This window comes from Ammospiza nelsoni, chromosome 3 (assembly GCF_027579445.1).
Source record: "Ammospiza nelsoni isolate bAmmNel1 chromosome 3, bAmmNel1.pri, whole genome shotgun sequence".
NCBI lineage: Eukaryota > Metazoa > Chordata > Aves > Passeriformes > Passerellidae > Ammospiza > Ammospiza nelsoni.
This window is the reverse complement of record NC_080635.1, coordinates 2,309,007-2,322,490: the sequence shown is the minus strand read 5'-3', so window position 1 is coordinate 2,322,490 and position 13,484 is coordinate 2,309,007. Positions and strand designations below refer to the sequence as shown.

At 41.6% G+C, this 13,484-nt stretch overlaps 1 protein-coding gene across 1 annotated transcript in view; it reads right to left on the bottom strand.

Annotated features, from left to right (window-relative positions):
* USP34 (ubiquitin specific peptidase 34) overlaps positions 1 to 13,484 on the bottom strand; it is a 119,451-nt gene that overhangs the window by 89,288 nt on the left and 16,679 nt on the right. Inside the window, exons 2-5 of the mRNA XM_059467457.1 lie at positions 13,021 to 13,108; positions 9,276 to 9,696; positions 2,193 to 2,243; positions 1,923 to 2,072 (exon numbers count right to left, since the gene is read on the bottom strand). Of these exons, the coding sequence (XP_059323440.1) occupies positions 1,923 to 2,072; positions 2,193 to 2,243; positions 9,276 to 9,696; positions 13,021 to 13,108 (710 nt within the window). The remainder of the gene's footprint in view (positions 1 to 1,922; positions 2,073 to 2,192; positions 2,244 to 9,275; positions 9,697 to 13,020; positions 13,109 to 13,484) is intronic.

Genomic DNA, 13,484 nt, shown 5'->3' with positions numbered 1-13,484 from the left:
ATTACATCACTTTTTGCTTCCACTTGATTTTAAGACAAAGCATTCACTGCATCTGTTCTGTTCTCAAGTTTCAGAGGTTTTTTTTATTATTTGCTCTTTATCAGAGGTAATTAATTTCTAGAAGGTAGTGGCTGAAGAACTCCATCTTACAGACTTGAAAAACAATTCCAGCATGGAGATTTCAAGGAATCTTTAAGAATGGCCACTTAACTGCCATTCTCAAGAGTTCCTACAGCTGTGAAATTGTATTTAAGGGTTACTACACACTGTGGGCTGGCTTTACACACTGGAACAAGGTAACATTGACACTGCAGAGCTATTACTGGAATAAATATCTATATTGCATTAAATCAAATGTGTTGGGATAAAACCAAGACAGATTAGCAGAGTCCTTGCTGAGACCACCACTATCCTGTTCAGTTTTGTGAATGATTCTTTTGGTTTAAGTGGAGTTTGGTGCATTGGTTCACAATCAGCAACATCTCTGCAATTATTAATATTTACCTAAGTTCTATGAATTATACAGTGAAATTATATAAAAAACAGGGAAAGAGAAACACTACATCAAAATCCTAACCTCATGCATCATTACAGAGGTGGAGAAATATCTTTTTTTAATATTGGCAAGATAAAATGCATTTTGTCCAAAAAATTAGCTGTCTCATTTGGCTGCAATGAATACATTGCATTTGAAAGGCAGCAGTGCTCCCAAGTACACTGAGTGATACCAAAATGCAGCAGGTGGATGAATAAAGCAACTTACACATAGAACATTTTCTTATACTTTCTGTAGTGAACTGACATAAAAATAAAATCTAAATGCAATTTTTTTAAAACAGTTTTCCTCAGCTCACACAGATTTTCCAGCGAAGCCAGACAGAGTTCAAAATAAAGATGCCTGTTGAATGGGAAAAGCTGCAATGCTGGAAGAGGCTGAAGAAACAGGACTTTTAGTTATGGCTTGGGATGAATTTCATTTTATCTGCCAGGTTCAGCCACAGAACTCATCTAAAACTGCTGCAAGAGCCAGCTTAACAAGTTACCTACTAAACCAAAGAGAAATGCAAAGTGGCTAAGTAAATATCTGAAAGGAGAAACTTTGCTGAGAAGCATTTTGGAACAGGGCACATCACTAAGAATAAAGAAAAGAAACTATGTGGAGAAAAAGACTTCTAAACAGAACAATGAAGAAAGGCAGAATGCTGGTTTGAAAACATGCTGCTGTGATAGGGAGCTGCCACTCATTACTGAAGTAGCTTTGCCCCTTCTCAAAAAAAATAAAAATGCAAAAATGGCAAACTTCTGGTTTTCTTTTTGCCCATCCACAAGACAGGTCACAACTCCTATCCTGACATTACACTAAGTCTTCATATGTCCTTCTTCAGGGACTGGGTTTTATTTTTAGCACCAATTTCATTCAAATCTCCACTAAAATCAATTCATAATTCTGCCAATCAAAAATCCCTGTGATTTCAAAATGCAGACATGATGGAGGATATGAATTCTAAAACTAAGTGGGGAAAAAAGATGATTACCTCTATGCTGCAAATGCGTATAATGGTATAAAATCACAGGAAACTGAAGAGAAAAAAAATCCACAGGCTTTTCCTCTGTGCCTCAGAGGGAATAGCTAAGTTAAAATACCCTGAAGAAACTAAAACCACTCTCATGGCACAATTTCAGGGACAGAAATGGCCTCTGACAACATCCTTTGGGGGCTGTTGCAATCTTCCCATCTAGGTCCAAGCTGCAAACTCCTCGCGTGCTGCCAGGAGATGCAGAGGGTTTGGATAATGAAACACTCTGTGCATGAGCAAACATGGAAAATGTACAGCTTTTTACCCCTCTCTGGTGGCAGGGAGCGCTTGCAGCTTTCAGACTGCTTTGGCTGCTGGTGCTGCAGCAGAGGAGGGGATACTCACGTTGGACACCACGGTGATGAAGGCGTGCGCGATGAGGAAGGGCAGCGTCTCGGGGCTGCCGTACTCGAAGCAATCCTTCATCAGGGCCAGCCCGTTCTTGCCACAGAACAGGCACACGTAACGCAGCAGGTGCAGGGGCACCTCCACATCCTGCCAAGGGGCAAAACCCAGCACAGCATCAGCTCCGCGTCGCTCACACACACAGCAAACTCAACAACACGCGTCCACAGAACAGGGCTAAATTTCTAGGATTCAAAGTGCACAACTTACGTTCATATCACAGAACGCCCCTAATATATTGCTTTCTTGAGCAGAAATATCCTGTTTAAAGAAAAAAATTAAAATTAACTCAAGCAATAAAAACACATTTATAGACCAAAAAACCAACTGCCATTTAGCAAGTATCACAGTCAACAATAAAAACCCAAATTCTCATTCAGAGCAAGACAGAAGCTCAAGCTTTGCTCCACTTTTTCACTGCAAACCAGACTTTTCCAAACTTCTTACCTCTTTTAATATATATAAATACACAGATATACTTAAGAGAACATTTCAGCAGTGTCTGGATGAACAGATTATTCTGCAATCCCACCCCTGCTCAGATCACCCATTTTTTTCAACAGGAATATGGCCAAGGGCACAGTCTGTCACACCAGCCTGAGAAACACAGAACAGAACCAATCCAGGCACTTTGGAATGCAATTTCTAATAAAGATGAGACATATATGCAAACATCTGAATTTACATGAACTGCAGGACATCCTACAATCCCACATGTAATGACTGAAAGGGTTAAAATGTCTAAATGTTCATTGCCATTTCAACTACTACATTTTTATATATAACAAAACACCTCATACAAAATAAATGTCAGACTTTTACAGGAGTGAGTGAAGCGAAGTGAAGTGAAGAAGGGGAAGGAATTCTATCACCCTATCACTCTCTGTTAGCTACTTGCTGCAACAAGAAATCTATTTTCTAGAAGCACTAAACTTAAAATGGTTTAGGAAAATAGCTTTTCTTTTTAATGTCCACTTGTTGGGCAGTACAGAGTGGGACATTTCTTTATTAGGGCTGTAACATATTGTGGGTTCCGTGCACTTGCTGGGGGCAAAAGGGCACTGGAGGTATAAAAAGTGGCTGTAAAACCCAACTCTGCCATGGATACTTGTAGGTAAAACCACACATTGCTCTTCTCATCCCTCCATGGCAAACACCCAGTATTGACAGTCACAAATCAAATGCAAGTTTAACACAAAGTTAAGTTTTTAAATGAAATTTCCTGAATATATTTTAAATAGCTGTGTAGGAGTAATCCTAGAACTGTACCAGAGGATGCTGGAGGCAAGCAATTTTGGATGGATTAAGTGTGATACAAACATTTTGAATTATTCAATATGCTCATATTATAGCTAAGCATTTCTTTTCTTTTTTTCTTCTGCTGAACTCTAAGTCATGCCTGAACTCGTGATACTCCACCAGTTATTTTTAAATCAGCTTTGAAGGCAGTAGGTGGTATGTTTTTAGGCAGCAAGAAAAGGTGTTCAGTGCTCTGCTCATGAAAACTGCAGAAAGGGTGTGAGAAATTTCATTAGTTCTCTTGAAAAAACAAGAGATTTGTTGTCAAGTGAACTGCAGTTCTTAGAATGCAGAAACCCCAAACTCACAGAGGCTGCTGCACGAGTCCTGCAAAGCTTGGGAAAGGCTGCTCTGAGAGACTGAGGCTGGAAATGTGAATTCTGCTCTGCAGATGGGAAACACAACAGTCTGAGAGTTCCCTACTCTCCTCCTTTTACTCTTTTCAATTGTATGAGGAAATTAGAGAATTCCTCATATGATATTAAAACCCACCATGAGTTCAGGAGAAGCCGGAGCAGATTTCCAGGACCTTTACCTGGAGAAAAGCTGGAGAGGGGCTTTGAGAAAGGCAGGCAGGGATAGTGCTGTCCCAAAGGCACACAGCAAAAGGAACAGGGGAATGGCTCCAAAGTGCCAGAGGGCAGGGCTGGATTTGGCATCAGGGAGAAATCCTTCCCAGGGTGCCCAGAGGAGCTGGGGGTGCCCCTGGATCCCTGGCAGTGCCCAGGCTGGATGGGCTGGGAGCACCCTGGGACAGTGAAGGGGTCCCCAGGCAGGGGATGGGATGGGATGAGCTTTAAGGTGCCTTCCAAACATTCCATCACAAAATGCACTGGCTGAGCTCTGACTGGACACAACCCTGGCAGAAAGCAACACATCTGCCAAGAAAATATTGACTTGAGAAGGAGAGGCAGAGAGCAGGAGACCCCAAAGAGCTGGGGACTGCAGCTAGAGGCACCTCAACAACTGATTCTGTTTCCTCTTTCATTTCATCCTGCCAAGGTCTGGTAAATGGTCAGGGAACTCCCTTCAGATTCTTTGTTCATTCTGAGACAGCGCAAAGTTCAGGAGTGCACTTCACATTGCTGCTTCCTTCTCTGCAGGATTTTGAGAGCTTCCTTTTATAAATTCTTTTCCCCTTCCTCTGAAGTGCCCATTCCAGGTATTTCACTGGCTGCACTAACTATGTAAAGGATACAGTTACAAACCACCCTGTATGCAAGGGATAAAAATATCCCACAAAGAAAAAAAGTAATTTCAAAGTATGAAATGAACATTCCTCAAAAAACCAACTATATTTTTAAAAACACTTTGAGTTAAATTTGTTTAGGATGAAAAATAGACACAAATATCCCTCTGGTACCAAAAATATTGATGAGTGTCAAGAGAGGTGTGTAGATGGCTCCTCTGGATACCAACCAGGCTGCTGTGGTCTTCACTCTACAGATGTTGTAAGGGACTAAAACAATTCCTAGTCCACATCATTTAAGGAAAGATCTGCATGATCCTACAGGCAGAGACACCTTTCTGACTCCCAACAAATCTTGCTTTGCTGTTTATTTTCATCCAGTTTCATTAACTCCTGAAGAAGGGAAACCTCCTGCTCCCACATGAATGTTTCCTTCTCCAGCAGACAGCCCAGTGTCCAAAGGCTTTGACAGCAGCTCAGAAGGGATCAGAATTCAAGAACTGAAGAACAAAGCCCTTGGAGGTGTCTTGGAGCAAAGGACAAGGGAAATACTGACCACTAATTGTTACTGTGGGAAAGCCTCACACTGGGAATTCCTAAATGGCACCTAAGAGGCAGCCTAGGAACAGCAAACCCTTAATGGATCAACATAAATCCAATGGAGTTATGTTCAATAACTCCATGAAATTGTGCAAGTTCACCTCAAGGATCTAAAACAAGGAATTTCTGAAGTCACTCAGAGTGCAGACTGGAGTCTGCTCTGGATCAGCAAATTTCCCTTTTTCCAGGGCAAAGGAAATGGTGGGAGAGGGAGAGCTACACCAGCTTCTACCAATACATTTTTTGCAAATTTAGGCTGTTCAGGATCTGTTTAACTTACAAGTATAGCTAATGCACTCATAGCAGAGATTTTTTATTTTAGGATCTCTTGAGGACTGAAACCAAGCCTGATTTAAAGCAAGAAGTGCTCTTATTACTGGGACTAATAACTTGTCTCAGTTCAGCTAAGATGTGCTCTAGACTGAAATCCAAAATTAAATTCTAGACTTCAGTGAGTCACTCATGGGAGCAGAAAGTTTTGCCATTAAAACAGCAGAATAACAGAATCCTAGTGCCTCCCAGATACAGAAAATATCAGTTTGTAAGAAAAATTATTGATGCTGGGACCTTTTAAAAGCAAAATTTAAAACTCTCTCCCACTAAAAAAAGGCATACAATATGGCAGGCTGGCATACCTCCACAATCCAGACCTGGAAACACACAAATTCTAGCAGAAAGGAAAAAAAAATCCCTTACCTGTCTGTACCTCAGTGGTTTTCTTCCCAGCTTCCCCTTAAGTTGTGTTTTTAGGCTAGCTAATGAATGTATTTGATAATTCAAGTGATGTATAAGAGATGATACATGTATTATATATCCACTGGTATGTCTGGGGTGATGGGCATTATCACAGGGCAGCAAGTACAACAGATCTGGTCTAAATCACTCCCAGGCTGCACAGCAAGGGAAAAGAAATCCCATCAGGCACCTGAGAGCTCCTTTTGATCGTTGGGAAGTGAAATTCAAAGAGAAGGAAAGAATACATGAAATAGTAATTTAAGAGAAGGACGTGTGATAGTCCACAGAAAAGCTGCTCCAGAATTGTTCATCCCACATTCCTCTGAAGCCAGTCCCGGTACATGTCCCACAGGAGTGCAGGAGATAAATCAATTCACTTTATATCTGTACAGATACACTTGAAACTCCCTCTGTTAGCTCATGCCCATATGGTTTGGAGAGGAACAAGAACCAAAATGCAGCCCACCTAAAAACCTGCTGTGTAGGAGGTTTTAATTCCATTTCTTGCCTGATCCATTCCATCAGAACTGATCAGGTGTTGTGACCACCCTAACTCACATCATTCAATCTGACTCAGCATCTTCTCATCTTGGACTTAAGTTTATAAAGCAAATTTCAATCCTCAGGGTTCCAGTGAGCTCCCACAACTCTCAGAAAATCACAGAATCACAGAAATTCAAGGCTGGAAGAGACCTGTAAGATCATTGAGTCCAACCCATGTTCTAACGATTCAACTAGATCATGGCAGCAAGTGCCACATCCAGTCTTTTTTTGAACTCTTTGAGGGATGATGACTCCACCACCTCACTGGGTAGATGATTCCAGTATTTGACCACTCTTTCTGTAAAATACTTCCTTCTTAATTCTAACTTGCATCTCCCTTGACGCAGCTTGAGACTGTGTCCTCTTGTTCTGTCTGTTGTTGCCCGGAGAAAGAGACCGACCCCCAGCTCACCACAGCCACCCTTCAGGAAGGTGAAGAGAGTGATAAGGTCACCCCTGAGTCTCCTTTTCTCCAGGCTGAACAACGCCAGCTCCCTCAGTCGTTTTTCATACTGCTTGTGTTCCAAGCCCCTCACCAGCCTCATTGCTCTCCTTTGGACACGCTCAAGCATCTCAACGTCCCTCCTAAAGTGAGGGGCCCAGAACTGGACGCAACACTCCAGGTGAGGCCTCCCCAGTGCTGAGTACAGGGGCAGAATGACCTCCCTGCTCCTGCTGGCCACACCGTTCCTGACACTGGCCAGGATGCCATTGGCCTAATGGCCACCTGGGCACACTGCTGGCTCCTGTTCAGCCGACTGTCAGCCAGCACCCCCAGGTCCCTTTCCACCTGAGCACTGTGCAGCCACACCGTCCCCAGCTTGTATCGGTGCAGGGGGTTATTGTGGCCACAGTGCAGGACTCAGCACCTGGACTTATTGAACTTCATCCCATTTGATTCTGCCCATCCATCCAACTGTTCCAAATCTCTCTGCAGAGCCCTACGTCCCTCTAACAGATCAACACACGTTCCCAGCTTAGTGTCATCTGCAAATTTGCTAATAAAGGACTCTAAACCCTCATCCATATCATCAATAAAAATATTGAACAGAACTGGCCCCAGCACAGACCCCTGAGGGACACCACTGGTGACTGGTCGCCAGCTGGATGCAGCACCATTCACCAGCACTCTCTGGGCCCAGCCATGCAGCCAGTTCTGAACCCAGCAAAGAGTGCTCCTGTCCAAGCCACGGCCTGCGAGTTTGTCTAGGAGTATGCTGTGGGAGACAGTGTCAAAGGCCTTGCTGAAATCCAAGTAAACAACATCTACAGCCTTCCCTGCATCCACTAGGCGGGTTACCTGGTCATAAAAGGTGACCAGGTTAGTCAGACATGATCTACCCCTCCTAAATCCATGCTGGCTGGGTCTGATACCCTGGCCATCCTGCAAATTTTGCGTGATGGCGCATAATATAAACTGTTCCATTATTTTGCCAGGTACTGAGGTCAGGCTGACTGGTCTATAATTACCAGGATCTTCCTTTGCACCTTTTTTGTGAATGGGTATCACATTGGCCAGCTTCCAGTCATCCGGAACCTCACCAGTGAGCCATGACTGTTGGTAAATGATGGAGAGTGGCTTTGCAAGCTCATTTGCCAGCTCTCTCATTACCCTGGGGTGGATCCCGTCTGGTCCCATAGATTTATGAATATCCAAGCATTTCAGTAGTTCTATGACTGCCTCCTCTTGGATAATGGGGGGACCATTCTGCTCCCTGACACCATCAACCAGCCCAGGCAGGCAGGTGTCTTGAGGTCAAGTCATCTTCCCACTAAAAACTGAGGCAAAATAGGCATTAAACACTTCTGCCTTCTCCTCATCTGCAGATACTAAGTTCCCTCCTTTGTCCAATAAAGAACAAAGGCTGGTCTTACCTTTCTTCCTACCATTAATATATTTATAAAAACATTTTTTATTATCCTTAACAGTAGTCGCCATTCTGAGTTCAAACTGAGCTTTGGCCTCCCTAATTTTTTTTCTGCATACTCTAGCAGCCTTCTTGAATACTTCCTTAGAGACCTGACCCTTCTTCCAACGCTGATAAATAAAAGGAGTGGGTGAGCTGCACTTTAATTCTCCACTCTGACTTTCTCAGAAGTTTGTTGGATAAAAGCTTTTCTATACAGTGAAATGTACATCTAATTTGCATATAAATATTGTAAAATAACTCTTTACTTGTTGTTAGACTACCGCAGGCTGGATCAAAAGCCAACCATTCCAAAAACGTGTTGTTTCCACTAGGAAATGCTAACACCATCATATTTATTTCAGCAATTGTGAATTAAACATGGCAGGATTTTGGAATTAATTTTTTTAACAGGAAAATCAAGGAAAATGTGAATGGCAGCCATAACAAATATCAGAGAGAAAAATCAGCACCCTGGAACAAAGCAATCTGTGTTGATCTCAGGTATCCCAGCCAACTAACCAGTTGTTCTAACGAGTTTGGTCTTGCACAAAGTTTAGTTTATGAAGTTTTGCTTCTAGAACCATAAATTGGAAAGAAAAATTACTAAACTATTCATGGGTTACCTTCTGGAAGAAAGGCATTGCTATAGTCCCCTTTTGGCCTACCTGTTATTTAAACTGCACAATAATTCAGTGTACAGTTCCAGCCAGCTCCTATCAATATATTACCTATAACAATTAAGCAGAGTTTAAAGAAGGTGGAAGAGGATTTATATATTTATATAAAGCTGAAAAGCTCTGCTGAAGTGAACAGGAGAGCTGAATGTGCCTTAGCAATATACTACCTATAACAATTAAGCACAATTTAAAGAAGTGGAAGAGTATGTATACATTCAGAAAGTTTCTCTGAAAGGCTCTACTGAAGGAGAGCTGAATGTGCCCATCCTGAGTGAAAGCAATCTGCTCATTAATGACAACAATTAACCTTCACCAAGACAGACACAAAGAGAAGCTATACCTCTATTGTGGGGTGGGTGTTATGCTTATAAGCTGTGTAGAGAGGAAACTGAATCTGGAAGATTTTTGCCACACACAGCAGCAGCTTCTCCTTCTCATCAGTGCTCCACAAGCTGAAGGGCTCCGTGCTCTTGGTGGGCTCCTCCTCGCCCAGGATACAAGTTCTTGCAGAATCAAACTTGTTCTCTAGAGGTTTTTGTCTTTCTCCATTTTCTTCTTGGTGGGATTCTCTCTCTACATTCAGGGGCTCCTCAGCATGGTGGCTCTGCTCTGGCCATGTTGGATCTATGTGAATAGTGCAATGTTTACAGAGCTGGTCCCTCAGAGCTTGCACTTGGGCAATCACCAAGTTAATCAGCGCACAAACCACTTGGTTAAAGATCTCCAGATGTTTATACTCCTTGAAACAGCACAAACATTGTCTGTAAGGAAAGAAAAAGATAAATTAATAAAAATTCCTACAGTTAAAATCAGCTGGGTACTTCACCAAGAGAACTCTTCACATTAAAACATTTGAAACAACAAGTTATTTGACAGAATCGCAAAATGAAGGAAATCCAAATGAAACTCTACCCAGCAGCAAGTGGGAGTCACAGAACCCTCCTTAAGCCTTGAGAACATCCCATTATTTCCAAATGCTTACCCAAACTATGAAGTCCCTGTTATCACTGAGCAGCTGGTACAGCAAGTAAAATATAGAAAAAAAGCCTTGTGGGCAAGGTCACTGTGCTACTGAAGAAGTCCCATTTTTCAGTATGTTTCTGACTCCATTTCCTCATCAGGCTTTCTCTGCTGCTCTTCATTGCAATAAATCATCCTGACATGCTTGTCAGCTGTGTAAGAACTCCTTATTGTTATTTTCAAATCAACAGGGCTGCAAAGTAATTTTATTTTTAATGGAGTATTCAAGTTCACTTCCTTTATCTGCATGTGGATGGTGATGCCCTGCACACTGATATCCTTTATCCATCTAGGAAAAGGCAGCTCAAGTATCTTCAGTGCTTCCTTCACTTGGCAGGCTCAGAGATTATTCCCCTGGTTATCTACTGACCCCCTGTAAACTGCAAAGAACAAGAGGGGAAAACATCCCTTTGACAATATTATTTAAAAAATCAATTAAACCATCAAGTTCAACAGCTCTAATGTGAGTCTAGTTGTGGGTAAGGATTAATTGTGGATGCCAAAGAGATTCTGGGTGTATAAACCCCTGAGGCAGGTACCTAAACCTCTTGTCTGGGAACAGCTGCTTCTTCCACACAAAGCAGCACCTCCCTCACTCTGACCAAAAGGTGGAGGATATTCCTGCAGAAGGATTTAAATCTGGAGAACACAGCCAAGAAAGCCACCCCTGCACTGGCCTTACTCGCTGGGGAACAACAGGAAGGCTCCATGCCTGTGACAGACTCTGGGACAGGGACTCTGCCCTTCCTCAAACTCTACTACACAAAGTAACTGCTACATGAACTGGGAGCTGCCTTGCAGCAGAGATCTTCTCCATCTCCTGGCAGACACACAACAATGGGCTCCACTCCACAACCAGAGCCCTCAGGTATTAAAATACAAAAATCACATGGACCACTTCGAAAAGAAATCACGAGCCAAAAGACAGGGCAAGAAACCATCAGTAAGTAGCAATGAATTTTTTTCTGCAAACACAACATTTAATTTAGAGACTGGGGTTAATAAATTGTAATTTTTAGGGGGGAAAAAAAAATCAAGAGAACCCAGAGCTATGACAGGCAGAGGGTGCTGCCTCTCTTGATGGAACACAAACATGCCCCTGAGCTACAGCTCTTAAAGCACATCCTTTCTGAATACAGATATTTACTTTTTTCAGTGGCTTAGACCAAAATGTAACATTCAGGATTCCCTAATTCCAGCACAGATACAGTGACTGAAGCACCCAAACCCCTTTGTTCCATTTGTGCAGGGAAGAAAAATCCCTTTAATATTGTGTAAATGGAGTTTCATCTATGTGAAAAACATCTTGTCATTTACTTGGAAATGTATTTTCATGTTAACAAATGACAACAAAGGACTGCAGGCAAAACCCAGGGTATCCTCAAGCATTTATCCTGGGGGAAATGATGTTCAAAAGTCCATCACTTATGCCTACAAATTACTGCCCCACTAAAGAGCAACAAATCATCCTCAATAACAATGAAAACAGTCTGGTGAAGACATCTCACATCCTGCAGAACTCTTTTCCAAGACAGGTGTGTGCAAAACCTCTCAAGTCTTCCTCTGTTGGAATGTGGAAGAAGATTTCCACCAAAAATAGAGGAGATCAATAAAAAATGAGGATGCTACTTCTTTGAACATAACAATTTCCAGAAGAGAAGTAAAATGCAAAGACTAAGGTGCTCTTCAGGAGCAGTCCCCAGGTGATCTTCTGAAGGAAAGCAGAGATTTAAACCACAGGCAACAAAGGCAAAAGCAGTTCTTAAGGAAGGCCTCAAACCCAAACCCAGCAGAACTCTCAAAAGCCCATTTGGCAGAGCAGAGACAGGACAGGAAATTGAAATATCAACCAAAACTCCTTCCTGTGGCCTCTTTGTCAGACTCTCCTTTAACCAGCCCAAGGACTGCTCTCCAGGCTCTTCCAGTATGAACCCATCACATATGGAAGGCAACCAGGAAACCAGAAGAAAATAAAGAGTTAAATATTATCCAATCTTTGGTTTTTTTCTTCAGGTTGGATTTGTCAAGCTGTAGAAGACAACAAGACTCTGAACAGATGATGACCTGGAAAACTGGGTTGCAATTGTTCTCTGACAAACTTGGCATCTAGGACCTGTCAAGAATTGTCAGGAGTCTGGTTCCCATGCCTGCTGTTTATTTTGATTGAAAAATCCCTTCTCTGTGTCTAAAAGCACATGGAGGAAGAAAATTAACTTGGCTTGTAGTTGTTGGGCAAAATGAGGAAGAGGGGGTTTCCTATTTCACAGGTATCCAAAATGTGACATTCCATTTTTTTTCTTTTGGAGTCTTCTAAACACCCAACTAGTATTTTCCAATTGATCCTCCATGCTTTTCCCAACACTACTGATGATTCAGTTTGGTCCTAAAACTACTGCTGAACACTGAATCACAAACACCTTTACTGTAGGTTCTTTCTAAAAGGTAATATCCATACATTTCCTTGTGCTGGAAAAAAATAAGTAGCTGCGAAATAATTTATCATTATATCATAATGTAATGGTATCATTACTTTAAAGAAACAGGCTCAAAGCAACAGGAATTTAAATACTAGATTAAAAGGAATAATGTAATTTAAGATAAAAACATGCAAAGCATTTTCAGTATCATAGCTACTGAACTATGGGCTGCAATCCTTCATCACCTGGACTCAGAATATTAGAACATGCAGAAAAATTTAACATGATGGTTCCATTCAGTCACTTTTTCTTAAATTCTTCTTACCCTCCCCTGCCTCTGCAGAAGAGGGTCCCAAAATTTCATGTTAAAGCAGCAAGACACATTGTTTGTCACCATAATAGAGCAGTTTGTTTTTCTACACAATTATTACAGAATCCAGAATGCCAACTGCATTCAAAACATGCTTTTCCCAAAATGCACTGGGTAACGAGTTTATTTCCTAAGTAGTAAAACAGTCTTTATTCTCCAGGTATCACTTAACTACACATTAATAATTTGCTAATTCTGAACACTCTACTGTACTTTAAAAAGGGAAAGCTGCTGTTGAGAGTCAGCATCCTCAGCACTGAAACCCAATCCAAAATTACCTTTGCGTCCACGAATTGATGTAAGCAAATATCTTGAGGGCATGTTCCTTTCTGAGCTGCAAAGCATCACCACCTTCAATGTCTGATACTAAAGAAAACAAAAACATAAACACAGAAACAAAAACATTAACACACTTTTTAGAAGAAAAAAAACCATCGTGCACTTGTTCTGTTATTAGAAACTACCTTTGATAACACAGAAAGTAAATACTTTATTGAAACAAAAACTTGTAGTTTTGGTTAACAAGGTTTAGATGTAAGTGACTTGGAAACTCAAAGTGCACAATGTTCTTGAACACTGCTCCAAAGGTTTGTGAGAACAGACCCTTCTTGTAATTCTATTTTTATCAAATATTCTCATAAGCTTTACTGGGAACTCCTGATTGATGTGCACTTTCAAGTATGAACTTTGAACAACTTTACTCATTAACCAGACACCTTAGGTTTGGTCTTTTGTTTTGCTG